The sequence below is a fragment of the Ischnura elegans genome, chromosome 2, assembly GCF_921293095.1.
Source record: "Ischnura elegans chromosome 2, ioIscEleg1.1, whole genome shotgun sequence".
Taxonomy (NCBI): Eukaryota; Metazoa; Arthropoda; class Insecta; order Odonata; family Coenagrionidae; genus Ischnura; species Ischnura elegans.
In genome coordinates this window covers 138,587,739-138,609,737 of record NC_060247.1, presented here as the reverse complement: position 1 = coordinate 138,609,737, position 21,999 = coordinate 138,587,739, and the positions used below count along the sequence as shown (strand labels likewise).

Below are 21,999 nucleotides of genomic sequence, written 5' to 3'. Positions count from 1 at the left end.
CGCCGTAAAACTTCTTTGTCCTAAGGGAGAGAATGGAAATACAGGTATTGCAGATCATTGGCGCAGCGAGGGGGGGGGGGGTTTTGGGGGATAAAACCTCCCCAGAGCTCACAGAAATTTTTAAATCTATTTTACTTAATTGGATTGATATTGTTTAAAGAATAGTGGGAGGATTAATAAAATACCCTTCATAAGGCCGTAAAAATCAGCATTATGAACCATTTATCTTAATTTTTTCCGGCGGAAGGACTCCGCACCTCCCGCTTACCCTGGCGGGTATGCAATACCCCAAGCCAAGCAATTATTAGCTGCGCCTGAAACCCCCCCTAGCCTTAATTCCTTGCTGCGCCCCTCTTGCAGATGGGATTTATTTTAACTTAGTGCACCTGACGATTCCAGGAATTAGGAATCGCTTTTTGCTGATTTTAAAGCACAAAATTTACAATCGTAAGTATGTATTTGAAATGAGTCAATAAATGCCATTGCTCTATGTCCGTCTCCCCCCCCCCCTCCCTCGCTTATCAGACAATCTTTCCTCCAATCCATTTGTCAACATACACTCCCCCCTCTCTATTCAAACCCTGTTTTTGGCAACTCCACTCCCAAAATGTTCCTTCGCTCCCAAAAGGAACCTTAAGATTATAAACATGATCGCTACCCATCAATAAAATGTTTTGCAAAAATAGACTTGCAAAGTATGTCAATCATTGAATTATTATGTCCATTGATGTCTACGTTCATTTCTCACAAGTTTGCCCAATGGAAAATTGTTTATTACAACGTAACATGTATACACCACTAATCCCCATAGCATTGAGGCTATCTTTTTAACTAAAAAGCCTATCGCCAAAGGATTAAAAACATAACTTTGAATCGTCCCTAGGGAACAACTTATATATTTTACTTTTTTTAGAGTTATTTCATTTCAAATCGTGGAAAAAATAAAGTAAGCCCGTCGACGTTTGATTTTTTTACTTATGGATAAAATTATGGCAGAAAAAAATTGCATGGCCTAAAGATTTTTATTTACTGACCCCGGTCCCACAAGCTTTGTCTTTTTCAACGTATAACTAAGCATGACGCGAACTAATGTATATAATTTTTGGGGGGTGATTGAAAACACGGGGACATTGAAAATGACATATTTTTTCGAAATATTGGTCACTAAATAAAAATCTGTGGGCAATACGAACGGTTTTCTATCATTATGTTTGCCATTAAACGGTTCCAAATTCGTTATTTTTCCTTTTACTTGGTGGTACTCCGCTACAAGGCTTCCAGGAAAAACGTTTACTAATAACACTTATGTTTTTAAGAAGGCGACCCGGGTTTGAGTGAATAATCGCCTTCATCAGGACTGCCAGTGACCAGACACGGGTAAGGTCGGGCCATTATGACAACTAACGTGTCAAACCATAGGTTTTACGGATCTATGATCTGAAAAACCGACTTTGGCACCCTTCAAAACCTATGGATTGGCACCTTGGTCGTCATAATGGCTTGACGTAAAACTCTATGACCTTTGACCCCCTTTGTGACCCTTGGAGGTCAAAAAATCAACAATACGGACCTATGAACTGCCTAACCGACTTTTGCACCCTTCAAAACCTATGGTTTGACACGTTGGTTGTCATGATGGCCCGACCTTACCCTTATGACCTTTGGCCCCCATGGTGACCCTCAGAGGTCAGTTATTGAATAATACGGGTATTTGGACAATACTAATGACTTAGGAACCCTATAAAACCCATGGATCGGCACCTTTGTTGGTATGCTATTCCTTTTGCCACCCTTATGACCTTTACGGTGACCTTACTGGCTCAACAGTTGAATTTTCGTTTATAAAAATGTCATTTTCGGGTTTCTCGTGTCCGAAAACCTGAGAATTGACATCTTAGTCAATGAAATTCAGACTTTTTTCTATCTCGATTTTTTTAACATTGAAACCCCATAAGGCAAATTCAAATTTTTTGTTTGGACCCACATTGTGAGGTCAAAAGGTCAAAATTGTAAAACTTTGCTTGCACTCAACAAAACGTAGGACCTTTCCCCATAAGTGTGCCAATTTTCATGAATATTGCTTAGTAAATAATAGTTACTAAAATTACAGGTCAAAAATGACACCCGACCCGACTAGGGACAGTCTGTATAAGTGATATCAGTAAAAGTTTTTTGCCTTTAACGCGGCACGGTTTCTCGAAATACCATCACATGTGCGAGTCGTTCCGAATGGAGAAAGTCAACCGTCAGGTATACCCGACGGCAGCGCCAAAACGGATAATTAAAGAACTACGTGAAAATATGCAGGGAAACCACACAAACAATAATAAAGCAATGGCGGGGAATGGACGAAAGGTTACAGAGGAATAAGAAAACATTTCAATGAATGAAACATGCTAACGAAGATATTGTATGTAGAGACATGAAGTACATTTCTATTACAATCTGAATGAAAGAGTTAAATTTTTATATTCGCTCAACTATAAACAAATACGTAATTCCCCATAAATGCAATGAAGATGAATCGACAGAGTCAACATATTCGGTAGACTCATAGATTTTATCAATTCCTCAAAATTTGATAAAAATGAATCAACAGAAAGAGTCAGCCTTTTTCGTAGACTACTATATTTTATCAATAGGTCTCTGAACACCTATTTAGGTAAAGACGTTTCTGAAAAGTAGGTGTGATTATTAAGCTAAAAGTTATAACAATATGCCTGTAATGTCATCTATTTTTTTATTATGAGCATTTAAAATACGTCTTACAAGCCATCAAGGAAAAACGTAATTCGCACCGCCGCCATCTTGAATGACGTCAGCTCATGCAATAGTGTTGTTCCTAACCACCTTGACCGTGCACATTATTGAAGTTTACAGTGGAGATATTGTGGTTATTACGCCGTATTTTTCGTGTCGTAGTTATTCCTCGATATGTCGCAGCGTATAGCTTCAAGTACTGCATTGTGCCTAAGGGTGCGATTCATAGACGGCACTTTAGGCTAAAGTATACTTTAGCCGGGCTAAAGGCTGCTTTTTCCGTTTCATAAACGCCACTTTAGAGGAAAAATGGCCGAATCGTCACTTTACCGTAAAGTGCCCAACCGGAGCTCACTTTAGGGCTAAAGTGTCCTTTACGGATGAATAAATATGGCTGCACCGGCTGTTATTGAAGTTGAAATATGAAGATATTTGGGTTACGGAAATGAATATGAACTAATTTTTTGGTGAGAACTCAGCAGCAAACTGGCGCGTTTCAAGAAATAACCATACAAGTACTATATGTCTTTTCCCTGAATATATATCGAGTCGGTATTGATGGAGATGACCCAATTCTTATATTTTGAAGTTAAACTCTATCGGTCGTGTGATAATTACAACACAGTAATTGGTTGAACAGGTTGGCATAATTTATGTTGATTTTATATACAAGTTAATTGTTAAGTTCTTAGGTTATTTATACGTTCATATTCTAGAATTTTCCTTAAAGATACTTGAATATGATAGCAAAATTCTGTTTACATTGGCGTCAATAGCCTTTGTAAACAAAGACTTGATTTTCATATCGTTTGGCCAGCCAAATACTAGTTTCTACACCTTGAATTGCATTTTAAGCGTTTTCATTCAATATTTGCTTAATGTACTCTTTCCGTATGCCTCCATATCACGCTTAACATGTTTCTGTGATTGTGAAACTAGAGTCGAGTTTCTGTTTCGTTTTTCGACTATACATTTGCATGTTTACAATGATGATATAAGATCTCGTCATGAAAGGCAGCAATAAAAAGTAAAACGTACTTTCCTTCATAGCCATATTATCAGCAGCAAAACAATGTTTTCTCGAGGATGTAGGATTGTTATGAAATGTTATTTACGCAGCATCACAGACTTCACTGACATTTTTTACTACAAAATTCGTGAATGGATACTCGGGTTAGGTATTCACATATGTCGAGGCATCTTTTAAAGTAGACAAAGAGATATTTATTGATATAAGTCCATTCTCACATTCAACATGTTTCATTGCGTGGCCATTCATTCATTGGTTTTGATGATATAGATATTCTTGACTGTACATTCTCGTCGATTTCTCTAGAATATATAACCCCTTAGGTCAACATTCCAAGAATTAAAATATTGGTAAGCACAAAAGAATTCAACAAACACCCATACCTCATTCAAAATATGCGTCCAACTGAGACTACCACTGATCGGTAAATCTTCAAATTAATTGGCAGTTTCAAGTTAACGCGAGAGAATTTCACTATTTCACCCACCTTCAATGAACGTACACCATCAAACTTCGACTAACATGTAGTCCAAACAACCGTATGCAGTTAATCATAGAAAATGATCATAAAATGACGTGAAAACATCAGCATTTGAATATTTACTTCGCTGGGAACATCGAAGGGCATTACCAATGCACGAAGCTAATTAAAAGTGATCTTTTATTCAGCCAACTCAGTCATTAACGTACAAAAAAGCTAGTGGGGAAAAGCTTTCAATGACGCAGTATTCATTTACATTTGCACATAATATGAGAAAACGAGAAAATACAGCTTAATAAGTCTTAGCAAAATACAACACGAAAACCCAGTCGCCAGAAACATGTAAACAAGTACGCATTTAATATCGTGTGTCATCTTTTTCTTCACTTTTTCGCAGCGTTCATTGCCAACACTCAAAAATTTCAATGCATGATCGAGACTTTAGGAGCTAAAGTTCCACTTTATAAAGTGAGATCCTTGGAACGACTCTGAAACGAACTTTAGCTAAAGCCTCACTTTACCGTAAAGAGAGACTTTGTAAAGTGAGCAATTTCAGTGTCGTCTATGAATCGCACCCTAAGTGCAGAAATACGACTAGAAATGCTCCAAATAAATATTTTCATACGGTCACCCAAGACGTAGAACGAAGATTGATTCGGATGAGAAAATGCCGACGAATGTGAATGAATGAAAAAAATTAATTCTAATATTAACGCATTGTTTATCAGATTTGACGCAATCCTATACCTACTCATCTTCACCAGTGGAAAGTTTTTTCACTTGCTGGCTTTATCCACTTCGAGGGGATCTCTGTCCGACACTTTTTGAAAAAATTGTATTCCTCGCGGAGGCTAATGCAACCATATAGAGCAACATTTGAGAAGTTTTACTTTAAAATATAAAATATATATTTTTAAAACATACCTTTCTCGTGTACTATTTGTAACTATCCTTACGAGCAAAAACAGGTTAAATATTTTTTAAGATCTCTCAGTTTCCATGAGGTGAGGTGGGGTAAGTGCGACCCCCCTTCAGGAAAATCGCAATTCCGTTCTCGAAGCAGGTGGCGGTCGTGCAACATATTCCACACATTGTTATGAAACCAGAGCCAACGACTTTGTAATACTTATCCCTTAATTTCTCGTTCCACATGCTTGGGAAATATACCCGTCCGTTCATCTCGTAGTCTTAGTTGGTTGTGAGGAGAGGCTAAACCGCAGTTCCCTCTGAATCAACGCATCGGAGGTGTTAGGTAAGAACTATATCTTGTTTTCTCTTCTTCATGGATTGGCTTTCATTGCTTTACTTTAAATTTAGGAACTCGGGTCATTATATTTAGTTTAGATGGGGGGTCGCACTTTCCCCGTCGTAACCGTTCATTCCTACCTTCCGGGGCAAGTGCGACCACGTTACCTGGGGTAAAAGTATGGATTGAATTTTTAGTTTCTGTCAAACAGTTCTTGCGTTAAACTTTTAGTTTCTGTCTGGCAGTTCTTGCGTTAAACTTTCTGAAATAAATGTTGCAAAACACCGAAGTTTATAAAACTAGGTCTTTTAATTAGAGTCCTCTCATCAACTTTTATTTTGAAGGTTTATCTGATAAAGATAGCTTACTTCAGTTAGTTGATTGATTATGATAGGGCATTGGATATATCTTCTGACGAGGAGGATGTAGACGACATGGTATTAATGCCTGAAACAAGATAGCATGAGTCGAAAAAGCTTAACAAAATCGGCGACTAACATTCAAAGTGGAGATTGGATTCTGGCTAGATTCAGCAGCAAAAAGTCAGTTGCTCACTATGTAGGGAAAATTCTGGAGATTAATGAATAAGGTGATGCCGTGGTTTGCTTTTTGAGGACATTTTTTGGAGCTGAAATAAGTTTCACCTGTCCATGGAATGAGGATTCCAGCGAAATACCTAGGGAAGGTGTAAAAATATTACCGAATCCCCTGTCGGCCGTCGACCGGCCGGCTTACAAATGTTTTTTTTTTTTCAAAAAGTATTTCAAATACTGTTTTAGATTTCAAACTCCCAAGTCACTGGTATTGTGCATTACAATTTTGCCCAGCCCTACTTACATAATACTTGAACTGCTCTCAGAACTAGCTATGCAATCATTGCAAGAAAGGCTGTTAACTTCCACCTCACCGTCCTCCTCAAAAACTCGTGCCTCCACAGAATAGGTTGTGCTCGGGGCACACACGAGCTCGAGCGATGCATTCGTTTTGATTGTGCATAATTTGCACGCAACCAATGGCAGTCTAAACATATGTAAACATATGGCGTCGTCAGCGTAATATTCTCGTCCGACCCTAATAAATGTAATTTCATTGTTAAATTTCATAAACACATCTAATATGTATTTTACAAGAGCCGGTGGTATTATATTTCCATAGCTATGCATCTTCACTCCCCGGCTTTCAGCATGCATGTAGCAATTTCTGTTGCTTATGTAAGTAAACATTGCTGCCGTTGTCATTTTCGGCAAGTTTCCGGTGTCAGCCTTGGTGAAACCAGGTTCCGTGGCGTTTGCTTTTTACGATAAAACCTCCGAAAGATATATAAGACATAAAACCTCACTTAAAGTCGTTAAATAAGCCGAGAAATTTGGTGACAATGCGCAACGCCACTGGATTTCCCACACGATTGCATGAGCTGACGTCACTTTCCGGCTGGCCAATGGAATTACGTTTTGAAGTGGGTGTTTTTTGGAACTGTTTCGGTCATTTCTTTTGTAAATTCTTAAGAAAATATGTAAAATAAGTGCGTTAAAGTGGCCTTTAGGACAATTTTACTATATTTTACGATTTTTAGTTAGTATTTGAAGGGATATTAAAATTTTGTCCAGAGACCTATTCCTAAGTGTGTAATCAATACAAATCCACAGAAAGGGTCTACCTTTTTGGTAGACTACTAGATTTCATCAGTTACTTCTTATATATGATAAAAACAATACGACAGAAAGAGTCAACTTATTTGGTAGACTATTAGATTTCATCAATTCCTCAGTATTTAATCAAAACAATGCCACAGAAAGAGTCAACATTTATGGCACACTACTACCTTTCATCAATTCCACAGCATGTAATCAAAACAAATCCACAGAAAGAGTCAACCTTTTTGGTAGACTATTTCCTATAGACATCAATTCCTCAGTATTTAATCAAAACTAATCCACAGAAAGAGTCAACATTTTTGGTACACTACTACATTCAGGGGCGGATCCAGGATTTTTTTCTGGGAGGGGCACAAGCAAGGCAGTATCCAGGATTTTGTTCTGGGTGGGGCACAACGGTACCTCGTAATACAAAACGAACGCAATCATAATGGGACCGTATTAAAAATCTTGCATATTTTTGAGGGTCTGGGGGGGGCACGTGCCCCCGTGCCCCCCCCCCCCCTGGATCCGCCTATGACTACATTTCATTAATTCCTCAGCATGTAATCAAAACAATGCCACAGAGAGAGTCAACCTTTTTGGTAGACTACTACCTTTCATCAATTCCACAGCATGTAATCAAAAGAAAACCACAGAAAGAGTCAACCTTTCTGGTAGACTACAAGATTTCATCAATAAGTCTTATTTATTGCGAAAACGGGAATTAGAAAATGGAAGCAGTACCAATATTAGCCGTACGTGGCGCAGCCGTCGGGTATACCTTGAGGTTGACTCTTTCTCCATTCTCTAAGACTCCACATATTATGTGCTCCTCATCTGATGAGTGTTCGCTCTCACCCGTTGGGCTCCGTGCGTTCCTCCCCTCTGGCTGTTGTCTTCACGTCCAAGGCGATGCTGCGCGCGGCGCCATCTTCCTCGGCCGCCGCTGTCTCGTACCCTCCCTCCGACCAATCGTCGTCATCGCTGCCCACGGGCACTGAGTACGCGCTGTAGTAATCCTCTGCGCTGGAAAGCCTGCAAGATGGTCACAGGTCTCTTCAATTGTACATCCGATTAAAAATCAACAAAGTTCTGAGAGCTGCCGGATCACCAAATGAATCGTTCAATGAGTCATGCTTTGGTCGTAGCAACAACGATGACACGACGGATATGAACCGTTCCCGAGATGTGAGCACTGGAAGTGAACCGTAATTCGCGCGCCCTAGGCGGTCCCTTATTCAACTTCCAAACAACGCCCGTAGTTCGCTAAATCTGCGAGGCCATCCGAATTTGAGCCAACACAAGGAAATGCGGAATAACTGCTATGTGGAGAAGGATCTCCTCGCCAGAAGGTCAAACTGCAAAGAGCCCGTTGCGGGCGGGCGACCCCGCGAATGGATTCGTCCAAGAAAATGACCAGCCAGCGGCCACGCAATACCTTAAAGGCGTCTCCCACAGCCATGCTGAAATTCCACCGAGGAGAAATCATTCGCCTCGACCGGGATACGACTCCGGATCTCCCGAGTTGGATCTACCAAGTATCTGCCTCTGCAGCTTTTTCTTCTGAGGGTTCCAGGTCCAGGCAAATGATATTTCCCCGGTGGTTTTCTCAAACTTAGCGAGCACTTTTGAGTGACTCTGCAAGGGTACACAGTTGGCAAGTCAGCGATTATTTTCTTGAATAAAGAACAAGCTGAGACACGTAAGACGTCCTCGCCAAATTATATATGCATATCCTATCCCTCCAAAAAATAGACAAAAATCTTAAACGCTTGCATTATTAACGATAAGGAATTCTTCCGCGGAGTTTTGTTGGCATTAGAGGATAAGATGGTTCATAGGTTGTCAAAGAATTTCCGACAATTATCAAAGAACTGGATGGTTTGAAGTCGGGTTTAGAGGATTTTCCATATAAAACCCCAGTCAAATGCTGAGGTGGTTTTAAAAAAAGGCTGGGGTTCTCATTCTGAAAATTAAAAAATTAGCCCGCAGTATTGAAAATCCGCGAGTGGTAGACCAGTGAATGTATTTCCTACGAATCAATAAAATATTACGAGTGTCATTCTGGATTATGTTGCGATGAAATTTTGGTGCGGCGCCAACCACATAGAAAACTACTATTGAATTAAAGGACCGTTTGGTGGAGTAATTCATGGAATCCATTATCCGTTTGGTGACTTAGGAGACGAGAGCAGCAGCACTTGCAATCGCAACTATGAGGAATCTTACTGGGTTTAAATTATTTCAAGGTAACAATTTTAAATAATTTACACCCAGTAAATATTGTTTATTAGTTTTATATTCATCAGTAATGTCATGGTGGTTTACAAAAGACATAATACTCAAATAAAACTTTTATCAGTCTTTTTGCTTAAAATATCTAATATATACGTTCGTAACCACAACAAAAAAAATGTAATAACTTGCAATAAAAAACAGAGTAGTACCTCACTTCTAAAAAAAGTTAAGGAAAGTGCGTTCCGGTGCTGCTAATATCGCCATGGCTTCACTGCTATGTCTTAATCGCAGTGCTCCCAAGTCACGGTCCGATATCGACGGTGTTTGGAAGTAGCAGTCTTTTTATGCTGCAATGCATGATACTGTGTTGTTTGAATTGAAGGCTTAACAGATGACCGTCGGTTTATTATCATTAGAGGTAGAGGGATAACGTTTCATGGATTCGTAAATAAGAACTATTGTTACTCCTTTAAGCACGGTTGTATTGTCAATGTAATGTGGAAGCAAATACTTTACATGTATAATAAATGGGTTGAGTAGGTACATTGTATTTCTCTGATCCGCGGCCGGAGCAGGCTCAACGAACCTGCACGCCTTCCCCGGTAATTGCTTCCCGAGAACTGGTAGTGGCCCTGCGCGGCCCCGTGTGGTAACATGGCACTAATAAAATTTAATTACATTCACAAATATGTATCGATATTTTTATACATTATGAATCATAAAAAATTAAGAATTAATTAAAAAGTGTTTCTATCAGTTTTATTTTTCCTTTTGGGACTGTACTGTAGGACTGATAATATTTAAACGTTTTCGCGCGGATTCATTTATTGCACTGGCGTGTCTACATTATTGAATTTTTCATAATACAAAAATAAATCGGAATTTAGAACAAACTTTTCTTTAGAATTAGGTATAATCTATTATTTTATAAATCACAGCGGCACATCATTTTGACGACGACAGCAAGTAACTCATTTGGGGCCGTCCCTTGCCCTTCAACCTGTCCTTCTACGATAGTCTTCATCATGCCTCATAATGTGGTCAAACAAGTTGTCCCGTCTTCTGCTTAAGGTTTTTAGGAGACTTCTCTTTCCTCCCACTCTTCTCAGCATTTCGTCGTTCTTTTTGTTTCAAACGCCTCCTCAACCTCGGATGGAAATGTTTTTCTGTCTCAATGATATTTAATTTCTCTCGTTGTCAATATTAACGTCATGGCTTTGAGTGGCCTATACAACGATCGCGGAATTCACTCGAACAACGAGGAGAGTAGCGGCCTGGCGAAGTACACGTACATTTTACCGCAGGGAAAATCATCATAACTAGCCAACAATCCTATGATTAATTTAACGCAACTCTCCATTTTTCTCTCTTATCGGCAAGCCTTTTCCAAAACGACGCATTCCTTCTCTATTACATCCTTTATAATATGTCCTATGTAACTCATTCGGGGCCGTACATTGCCCTTCTTCCCTTCCACCTGTCCTCCTACGATTGTCTTCATCAGGCCATCATGCCTCATAATATGGTCAACCAATTTTTCCCGTTTTCTCCTTAAGATTTTCAGAAGAAATCTCTTTTCTCCAACTCTTCTTAGCACTTCCTCGGTACACGATCGATCCATTTTTATCTTCATCATACTTCAATAGCACCACATTCTGCAATAGCACCACACGCTTCCACTCTTGACTTGTTTGATTCTCTCAACGTCCAAGGCTCAATGAGAAATATATTCCATCTGATGAAATGTTTCCTTACTAATGTGCTTGTACCTACTCTCAGCTGTAACAAGATTCTTCTTTTTGTAGAACGCCCTCTCTGCCTGCGCTATTCCACTATTTCTTACTTGCTTCGTACACGCGTTGGTAATTCGGCTTCTCAGGTAAGGAAACTCTTTCACCTCTTCAAGCTTAAGCTCTCCTAGGTTGTTTGTCTTAACCTCCTCTCTTTTGCTGCATACTAATATCTTAATCTTCTTTTTGATGATTATCAGCTGATATCTGGTCATTGTCCTTTCCATATTTGTCAAAGTCTTCTTCAAATCCTTCTCTGCCTTGGCTATGACTGCTATGCCGTCAGCAAATTACAACATATTAATTTTTCTCAGTGGCTATTGACTCCCAAAGCCTTCTACTTGATTCCATCGATGGTTTTGTCTATGTAAACATAAAAAATTAGGGGAGACAGTTCACACCCTTGTCTCACTCTTTTTTCCTATTCTTGCTTCTGCGCAGTTAGGTCCACATTTGATCACTGGCTCTTGGTTTTTATACAAGCTCTGAACAATTCTACAATCATTGTAGAGCACTCCAATTTCTCCCAGAATTTTAAGCATTGAATTCCATTCCACATTAATAAATGCCTTCTCTAGATCGTCAAATGCTATGAAATTCGGTTTGTTTTTCTCCATTCTCTTCTCTGTGAGCAGCCTAAGAGCCAAAATTGCCTCTCTTGTGGACTTGCTTTCCCTAAATTCGAATTTGTCCTCATCCAGGAATTCTTCCGCTCTTCGTTTCATTCTCCTGTACATGATTCTTGTCAGAATCTTCGACGCATGTGTCGTCAAGCTTATGGTTCTATAAAATATTCGCACTCCTCTACTCTTCTCTTCTTTTTGGGTAAAGGAATATTGATTTTCTTCTCGAAGTCACCAGGTAAATCCCTTGTTGAATACAGATACAGATCGCAGATAGTTTTACACAGTTAAGACATTTTCTCCTGCATTTTTGTTGTCATTGTTTTTGCATTGGTGGTAATCTCCCTACTATCGTATTTCTGTGTTCACTTGTTTTGTTCTTCACAGAAAATTTTTCCTTTTAATAAACCGAAGTTTCGCCATGTTTTTCAACACGTGTGGTCGCTCTCATTTTCTCATTTAAAATTCCTTTTTAATCTCTAATAATCGTCCGCCCGATCAATTATTTACATCAATTTTTTATTATCTCTGCTGGAATATCATCTATTCCTGGGGCCTAATGCTTTCGTAGGTTTCTTATTGCAGCGTCAAATTCCTATCTTAAATTTCGTTTACACTGAGTAACATGTTATATAAACAAGTTACATTAGACATGTTTTACGAAAAAGTTACAAATTCGTGTACACTTATGTTATTAAACAAAATTTTCGTTTCGGAAACCAAAAACTTTTTGTACAACACGATTTTTTGGCATATAACACAATGTTACGTGTAAGATGTTACACGGATTTGCAACTTTTTCGTTAATCATGCTATATGTAACTCGTTTATATAGCGTATTACTCAGTGTAAACGCAGCTTTAAGATGCTGGCTCCCATGTCATTCTTTTCTACTTCACTTTCCTTTCACATCACTATCGATAGCTTCCGTTGTACAATTCTTCCAGATGTTCTTTCAATCTCTCGGCTTCGTCTTCACTTTCAATTAAATTATTTCCATATTTGTCCCTTATTGTATTCCATCTTTTACTCCGTTCCTTGAAATTGTTCCTCACTATTATATCGACCGCTTCCATTTTCCCTTGCACGAGGTTATTTTGCACATCCTCGCATCCGTTCATCATCCAATGTTCTCTAACTTTCCTCGCTTTGCGCCTAATCTCGTTCCTAATTCTCTTGAAGCAAGCCTGTCCATGCTCAATATTGGCATTACTATGAGGTCTAGGACTTCACCCCTGATCCAAGGCTTTTTCTTAACACATTTTGGTATGGCATTTGAAGGAGGCGACCGACAACTTAGCTCATTTGCGCCATGAGGGAAGGATAGGTAAGGAAGGGTGGAGAGAAACCCGGCGTCGACTCTTAACGAAAGGCGCCAAGAGGACCACGGCTTAACGTCCCATCCGACGGACGGAGTGTTGCGCTTGAAATGTCCTCCACACAACATTCAAGCAGGGATCGGGCAGTCTCTGAAAATTTTCTGCCACCGCCAGGATTCGAACCCGAGCCCACGGTGTGGGAAGCCAACACTCTAGCCATCATATCAACCCGATCCGCTTAACACATTTTCTTCCCCCTGGAACTTCTCCAGCAGCCTCCTGAAGCCCTCTTTCGATACTTGACCAGCTTTTCTCCGCTGATTTCTTAGTCTGATCTAATCCTTTTTTGCTCTACGCTGCTACTTGAAAGACCTTTTGATTTTTTGGCGCATTTAGTTTCTCGTATTGCCATGCGTACTACGCTGACTTCTTTAATTTCTTGAATTTCAGATGATATTTCATCATCACTAGATTATGATCACTAACGATATCTTCCCCTGGGTAGCATTTGCAGACGTTTATCTGTTTTTTAAACCTATGTTGCACTAAAAATGTAGTCTATTTGAAATCTTCTTTTGCCTCCTGGCAACTTTCATGTATATTTTCTTCGCAAATTTCCTCACTGTCATTAAAAATTGAATTGAAGCTCGTAGACAAATTAGAGGGACGATAAAGCGATAATATTATATCACCTACCGATTACGATGACCTATCTATGTTCAAAAAAGGCATTTCAGGCTGTTTATTTCACCGTGGTACCGCAAAATGGTTAATGCTGCATATTTACACGAACCAAGGTCTCACGGGTAATCCAGATATGTAAATACAGAATCAATTATTATCACATTGATATCCATCACCATCACTAGCCCGAAAATATTTGAGTCGGACACTTTTCGGAAAAGTTAATTCGATTCGTAAAAAATATAATCCAGAGTAAATAAAGATTTCCTAAGCATCAGAATGTTGGTGAAGGTCGACATTCGTAAATACGCTTAAAAAAATTCGCAAGCGCGAGTTGAGCTTTAGAGGACTCACGGTAAACTACTTGAAAAAGCAGCGCTTCCTCGCACACAGTAATCAGACGGCATTGTGGGCAAGCAGCGCAGTGTCGGAATGCGGTGCTGAGAAGTCCATCAAAGGATTTCAGCCGCCAATTGATGCCTCTTTCTATCTCTACTCTCTGGGGTCAGGGTTTTTGCCGAAGCATTAGGCCCCAGGAATAGATGATATTCCAGCAGAGCTAATCAAAAATTGATATAAATAATTGATCGGGCGGACGATTATTAGAGATCAACAAGGAATTATAAATGAGAAAATGAGAACGACCACACGTGTTGAAAAACATGGCGAAACTTCGGTTTATTAAAAGGAAAAATTTTCGGTGAAGAACAAAACAAGTGAGCACAGAAATACGATAGTTGGGATATTACCACCAATGCAAAAACAATCACAACAAAAATGCAGGAGAAAATGTCTTAACTGTGTAAAACTACCTGCGATCTGTATCTGTATTCAACAGGGGATTTACCGAAGTAGGGAAGGAAGCGTTATTGGAGGGGGAATGTTGCGCGCGCGCAGAACAAATATTCTCTTTTTTCCCTCACATATATCGCAAAATCCTTATGAATCCTTAGTAGTTCAGTGAATGCCAATGGTGAATGGTGGTTTGGCAAGTGAGAGGGTTTCATGCTCAATTGAAGTGTTAATATGAAACGTGTTCACAAGAGCGGTGCGCATGTCCACATTGAACGCCGGTGTCCACACACGAGCGCTGATTTTCGCTTTCGTACTCGACACACCATTTCTCTTGGTCTAAATTTTAAACCTGGACCCGACTTTTGACCTTGGTCTAAATGTCTAAAGTCGGGTCTAAAACATCTAGAATCTATTTTAGACTCTAAAACCTTGTCGCTGTGGAAGGGCTTGCGAGTTCCTATAACCCCTAGGGCTGCGCTGGCGGTATTAATTATAAATTATTCCCGGTAGGGCCACCCATGCCAGATAGGTCGAAGGGTAGGAGCCAGACGAAAGGTAGTCCACGTGATGTTGTCACGTAAAAAACACTGTTGGAATAGAAGTGGGAAACCCTACCAACTATCTCTCCCCTGAAATATGTAGTACAAGCAAATGAACCACGGAATCTCATCGAACGGGTCCTGTCCACAAAGGGCGGATGTCGTTCATGGCAGCGAGGTCATCAAGGCCCTTGGAATCGTCAACATGCGAAATCCTTGTAGTGAATTATCATCAGCAGCAGTAGCAGCAATGAAGAAAGAGAAAAGAAGACAAAGAAGATGGAGAAGAAGAAGTCGGCTCTAAATGTAGGGACGTGGAATGTGAGCACAATGATGAGGGCGGGGAAGTTAGATAATATGAAAATGGATAAAGGGAGGATAGATATCTTAGGATTATACGAAGTGAGGTGGAAGGATGGTGGTTGGAGAGATGGTTATAGGGTTAAGTATAGTGGTGGGGAGGAAAGCCAGCGAGGGGTAGCTTTAATATTAAACGGGGAGATGGGTAAGCGTGTGGTAGGTATAGAACAGTGGGCGGTGATTCTCGTTCTCCTTTCGCCCGGGTCTTCGCTTGGCCACGGCATTTCGAAGCGAAGCGAAAATTTTCTTCGCGATTATTCTCGTTCATTTCGCCCCGCCTATCGCTTCAGTTCGGGTAACTTCGTTCTCTTGGCGAAATACTATGACGTAAGCAACGTGTGAGGGCTCAGGGGAGCCCTTCGAGGATACAACGCACCGGGGCCGGGAACCAAGCCAGTGGCTTATACTCCCGATCACCCGGGGAGAGGCTGGAGAGGAAGGGAAAAGGAAAGAGGCGCCGCCGCGATAGGAGCCCGACGACGCCTCTGGGAAAGGAAAGGTGCGGAAGGGACGGGACGGGGAAAAACACCTCAACGCTATAGAAGCGAAAAGGGCCCACTAAATAGAGAAACCAAGCATAAGCAATTAATGTTCTAACGATCTTGGAGGATTATTCTATGAGGAAGAATAATCCAACGATCAGATGGTTAGATTGTGACGTAAGCAATAATGAATACCCATAAGTCAATGGGCACGAGATAGCTTTAGCGATCAACACACTGCCTCGGCAGCCCGAAACAATTGAAGAGCGCCAAGCTTGTTGGTAAGTTCAAATCATATTTCTAAAATATATTATGCCATGTTTTGTTTATTGAGTGAGACTATGAAATTGCTACATTAAGTATTTTTGTACAATATTGCTTATTCATTAGTCATTTTCCATACTTGAACATAAACCGATCTCTTTCTTTTTCATCTTTTTCGTAGATGTAAACGATGAGTCCAAAAGTCATTCTGGTGAAACTTATGGGTTGATATTCTCAATTTTAACCTAACCCAAATGGCACAAAATAAGAGAGATATCTGTTTCCTATGATTAACTTACGGAAGAAAATTATAAGCACCTTTCCGTACGCTAATGAACTTATGTAAGGCAAGCATAAGATATTATGGAAGAATAGTTAAGGAATAAAGTCAAATATTCTCATATAAACATAATTTGCTGATGTTGGATAAACACCAAAGGCGGCATAACAGCTTACTACACATCTTATGCTGCCTAGAGCTCCGCCGGACATAAATATAAAGCCCAATGGTGAAATTCAGTAAGTCTTTATATGAGCTGAACAACTAATGATAGATTTTCCTGTGCGTAGGAAATATTTTGGCAAATTAAAGTGACTTACCTCTGAAGATTAAAACCATAGTATGCGAACCTTATTCTTGTGGAGGAGAGAAAAAAAGATACGATGGCAGGAATTGATCTCATGGCATTGAGATTGGTAGATGACCGTGATATCCATCACACCACTACTTCATCTACTAGAAGAAAAGCTCTTACATAAGAAAACTCCGGTCAGTCCCTTTCTTAATATTTCCGATGAACCATTCACGAGCATCAGAGCCGAAACAACAAGTTTTCTCAGGCAATCCAACAAATTAATATGATCAGAATAACAGCACTCTCACGATAACACAAAACGCTTGCCAGACAAAAGCTTTACGGTTCATTCAAATGCAAACCCACTTTTAAGCCCATCTATTGAATTACGTAGAACAACAAGACGAATAAAACAACACACAGGTTGTATGCCAGGCATTTGAATAACAATTAAAGTAATTGGGATCAAAAATATGACAAAATAATGGTGTTTAGCTGTAATTAAATCACGAGTCGTTCTCTCATCTATTCTTTCGCCAAGTCGCTAGAGCGACTTCACTGTCGTCGCTAGCAAAATTCGCTCTTGGCTGATGTTTACGTTCACTACATGCTCGACGGACAGAACGAGAATAACGTTTTCGCCGCCAGAGGGACGAAGCGAAGCATTTCTGGCGAAATAGCTAGCGAATGAAAATGAGAATACAAATCCAGTCACCGTTCGCCAATCTTTTCGACAAATCGCGTCGACTATAGCTAGAAAGAACCAGAATCTGGCCCCAGGTAAGCGATAAGATAGAAAATAGGAGATTCTGGACTAGGAATGCGGAACTACAGGGAGAGAAATCAGCAGAATTTTGCAGGAGAAAAAAATTATTCATCACAAGCACGTGGTTTAATAATCACAAATGGCGAAGGTACACGAGGAGAAGTCCAGGCGAGATGGGGAGATATTAGATACAGGGGCGCAGCTAGGAATTAAGGCTGGGGGAGGGGGTTTAGGTGCAACTAATACCGGTGTGTGTAGCTCTCAACGGTGCGGAAACGTGGAAATTGAGGAAAGAAGACGAGAGAAGATTGGAGGCATTCGAGATGTGGTTGTGGCGAAGAATGAAGAAGGCGAAATGGACATAGAGAAGGAGGAACGACGAAGTGCTGGACATGGTGGGTGAGGAGAGGCAGCTTTTAGATGAGATATGGAGGAGACAGAAGGTGTGGATGAAGGGAGTACTTAGCGGGGAGGGGATGTTGAAAACGTCGTTAGAGGGTAGAATGTTAGGTAAACGAAGGAGGGGAAGGAGGAGAATAAGATTTTTAGATAGATTGAAAGGGTTTAGGCCTTAGACTGAATTGTAGAAGGCAGCGCTGGAAGGAAAGGGAGGTTCCCAGATCACTTCTGTAGTACTCCATGCAAACCTACCTAAATCGTTATAAGAATACTATAATAATAATCTCGACAAACTTATTCACACAAATGCATGTCGGTAACTTCGTTGTAGCTGTATTGAATTTGGAGCATTTTTCAGTTGTATCACTTGGAGAACTTCGAAAGAAAACAGCAAAAAGGAGGGGGTAAGAGGTCCAACTCGTATTGTGGAAAGTGGGAAAGGCGGAAAGGAGAGATTCATTTGATGTCATCCATAAATACTTGTGGAGGTTTATTATGCCTAAAGTTGTGACTGCGTTTCTTAGGAAGGGAAAGAACAATCAAAAAAAGGCACATTCTGTGAAAGCTAATATATTTTAGTTTAAAGTTTATCACCCGGCTGTTAGGGAGCGGGCGGATAAATATATCCCTGGGGTAGGTATTTTCCTCATTATAAAACTTCGTGGGATGTCCATTTAAAAAACATCGGAGAGGAAGATGAAGTAAAACTTAAAGAGGTAGTGAGAAAGGGAGAAAGATAGAGATTTTTAGCGATGAAACCACTGACTGAAAGGTTCAGTGCGTATTTGTAGTCCTATTTAAGTGGTTTCGATTGAGGGAGACTGCAAACTTTTCATTGCTGCTTTTAAAGATTTCCAGAGGGCCATAGACTCAGAGTGTACTCGATCCTTGGTAGAAATTTAGTTAAATAAAGTGTGGACCATCAAAATGTAGTTTCGTTCACAACAGACTCTGCCCCCTGCGTGACAACAGTGCTGACATTATAAAAGTACTATCTAACGTCATATACATGTCCAGTGCTGGGCGTTTCACTTGAAAACTCTTGCGGGAAATGTGAGGGCTATTGGACTTCTTGAACTGAATCAATGTGTTGTGAAAGCTGAAATGGCTTTTTTAAGACCAGAAACACACCAAAAACGTCATTATTTGAAGTTTCTAGAAGAACATAATGTTACCCAAAAACAGTAACCCTCACTATCAGCCACTTGGTGGAATGCTTGGTATTGTTCCGTTAGATATATAAATATATAATTGAATGTCTCCCTCTCCTAGCTCATTTTTCAAGTTTGATGTTAAAGACTTTTATGACAAGAGCCCCTCTATCGGATATTTCAAGAGCCAATCCATAGATGTACTTTACCATACTCCTCTACCTCTTTACCATAAATATTAATTTTTTTTAGAATTTTCCACCCCTCACAACCCCTAGAAAATTTTTCAATAATAAAATAATCCTTTTAATTCATCCAAATGACCGAAAAGTCATAAAAATTGGAGGGGGGGAGCTCCCCCGAAAATGGTGGGTGATGGTGAAAAACGGAGTTCATATTCGGATTTAGGAGGTCATTTTACATAAGAATCAGCAGGAATGGTGTCAGGGCCGATTTTCATACCGTCCAGTGTAATCCTTATTTAAACCAAGCGCTACCTGCTAGCGGGGTACTCAGCTACCTGCTAGTAGCCTGCGTCGTATCAGCGCTCAAGCCTCGCCCCAAGGTCACCTCACTTGCGGGAGCGGGAACCAGAACGACGTCACACGGACTTTTCCCATCATTCCTACTTAGCCATCGCGTTTTCGCGCGCTAGAAAATGTTCACTTTTCGTTTAATCGCGAAAAATATATATCGTCATTTAAAAATCTAAAAGCGTGAAATACGTACTCCAGGAGTTACAATCTTTTGATTAAGACAATAAAAAAATAATAGGAAACCACCCTATTGCGATGAGAGAATTGTGCCTTCTGTTGCACAAAAGCTGTCGCAAGGGAGGTGAGGGACTTATCCTCCCAGTCCCAATCAAATCTGAATAATACGAGCTGAAAAAAATTGTTCCGATCAGCGAGGAGGCGCAAGGTGAAAGAAAAAAAGGCGGCGTTTCACTGGGCGCACGAAACCTGCTTCCCACCGCTTCCGCGTGTCCGTGAATCCACGCGGAGCGGTGGTTCCACAGACATGATGACGTCAGACGATGCGGAGCGCGAGATTCCTCGTACAGAAGAGGAAGGAGGACGAAATATACCGTCGGAATGCAATGCAATCGGATGGCTAAAAGTATCGATATGGTCACATGATTCGATTCTAAGGATGGTGTCTTGATTTGCTCGTTCGGCAGAAAGCCCTACTAGGGTATGAAGGGATGAATATGGGTTGAAATCCAGCGAAAAACAAACGTGGAAAGAATTGGATATGCAGAAATTGTTATTGCGTTTCTGCCGACTGGCTGAATGGCTCCATCGACGAAGTTTCGGCAGCTCACCCCGCAATTCAACCTGAGCACTCTTCACCTCTGAAAATGATAGCAGAGTGAGCCGCCGAAAAGTTGGAGATAGATACATTCACCTGGATGACAACCCGAAAAGAATTTCTGCGACTGAAATTCTTTCCGCGCAACATTTGAACGGGATTTCATCCCCAATTCCTCATCTTCCCATCGGGCATTCGGCCACGGGTACAGGTTTTTCGCCGTAATTTCCAAACTTCGCTCACAGTTCCTCTTTTCGTTCTGTTCGTATATGGAGGCACGACCGGCGCATGCGCACGATATTTAAAAGGAAAGGAAACAGGAGAGGAAAAGGAATATTAATCCGATAAGAAAGCAGAAGTAGGAGCAAATAAACGGTGATTAAGTGCACATAGGATCGATGTTACAATACACCGAAGGCACATTTTGGAATGAGACACTATCTTACACATCGTATGATTACACTCTCATTTCAAAATATAAATAAAAAAGGAAGATATAAGTTTGAGCAAAAGGTGTTGCTTCCATGGGCATCCGACTGAAGGCCACAAAAACACGCAAAAGCCGAGGAAGGAAACACCGAACACAACGGAATGCAGCAACGTACGAATTCGGTGGGCTCTCGCGCCTACACTCTTGAGGTTGGCTTATGGATTAACAGCTTAGCAATTAATAAGGTAGTATTCGGAGGGAAAACTTAGCGTGAGATATGCGGCATTCAAGATCCACCTAAATATAATGCAAAATTGAAAACAGTCGTCATGAGAAATATAAGTAAATTGGGAAATTGTCAGTAAATTTTAATTTTTACGCTCGACACTCTAGTCTTGAATTATATCGATACATCGAGTAGTGGTAACGGTTACAGATATTTGGAAAAACAGGTCCAATTCAGCTCCGTTAACGCGGACGGCCCCCAAACGACGCGACTAAAATAGCACCCAGGCTGAGGAGAGAGAGCTTTCCAGTCGAGTGCGGATGACGAGAAAATAAAGAGAGGCTGAAGATCCAATGGGGCGTGAAGAGGAGGAGGGGGCAGTGTGCCGTGTGCACATCGCTCACCTGTTGAGCATGTTGCTGGCGAAGCATGACCCACGAAGGAAGAACACGAGAGAGCACGGCTCCGAGACTCACTTCGTCCGACTGGCAGTGACTCCGTCGCGCGCGGGCGCGAACGAGAGGGGAGTGGGGCCTCACATCAGAGCGGGAGGGGAGGGGTCACCGCCAAAACCGGCTTCCCCTCCCGGGGGATTCCCCTCTCCCCATCCGGCGGAAGCCTCTCGTAGAAAGCGTGGGCGCGATTACTCACTATCCACACGCTGAATACGGCAAACCCAACGAGATAAAAAACGCTGCTATTCTCGATAAGGGGTCGCAATAAATAGCGGTTTCCATTTCGTAGGTCATCTTTACACCGACCCGTATTCTGAATGATAGCGGGGAATCAATGGCATTTGTTTAGGAATATGCTTTGGGAGTACCAGATGGCCCTGGCGTGGCGACCCCCCCCCCCCTCTCAGGCAAACGGGGGAATTTTTCAAAAAAAGACAT

The 21,999-nt window shown here is 40.9% G+C and overlaps 1 protein-coding gene across 1 annotated transcript in view; it reads right to left on the bottom strand.

Moving 5' to 3' along the window:
• The window catches only part of LOC124153272, a 99,605-nt gene extending 78,009 nt beyond the window's left edge, over positions 1 to 21,596 (bottom strand). Inside the window, exons 1-2 of the mRNA XM_046526370.1 lie at positions 21,511 to 21,596; positions 8,013 to 8,189 (exon numbers count right to left, since the gene is read on the bottom strand). Coding sequence (XP_046382326.1) covers positions 8,013 to 8,189; positions 21,511 to 21,521 — 188 coding nt within the window. The 5' untranslated portion in view covers positions 21,522 to 21,596. The remainder of the gene's footprint in view (positions 1 to 8,012; positions 8,190 to 21,510) is intronic.
• Between the last annotated feature and the right edge of the window lie 403 nt (positions 21,597 to 21,999).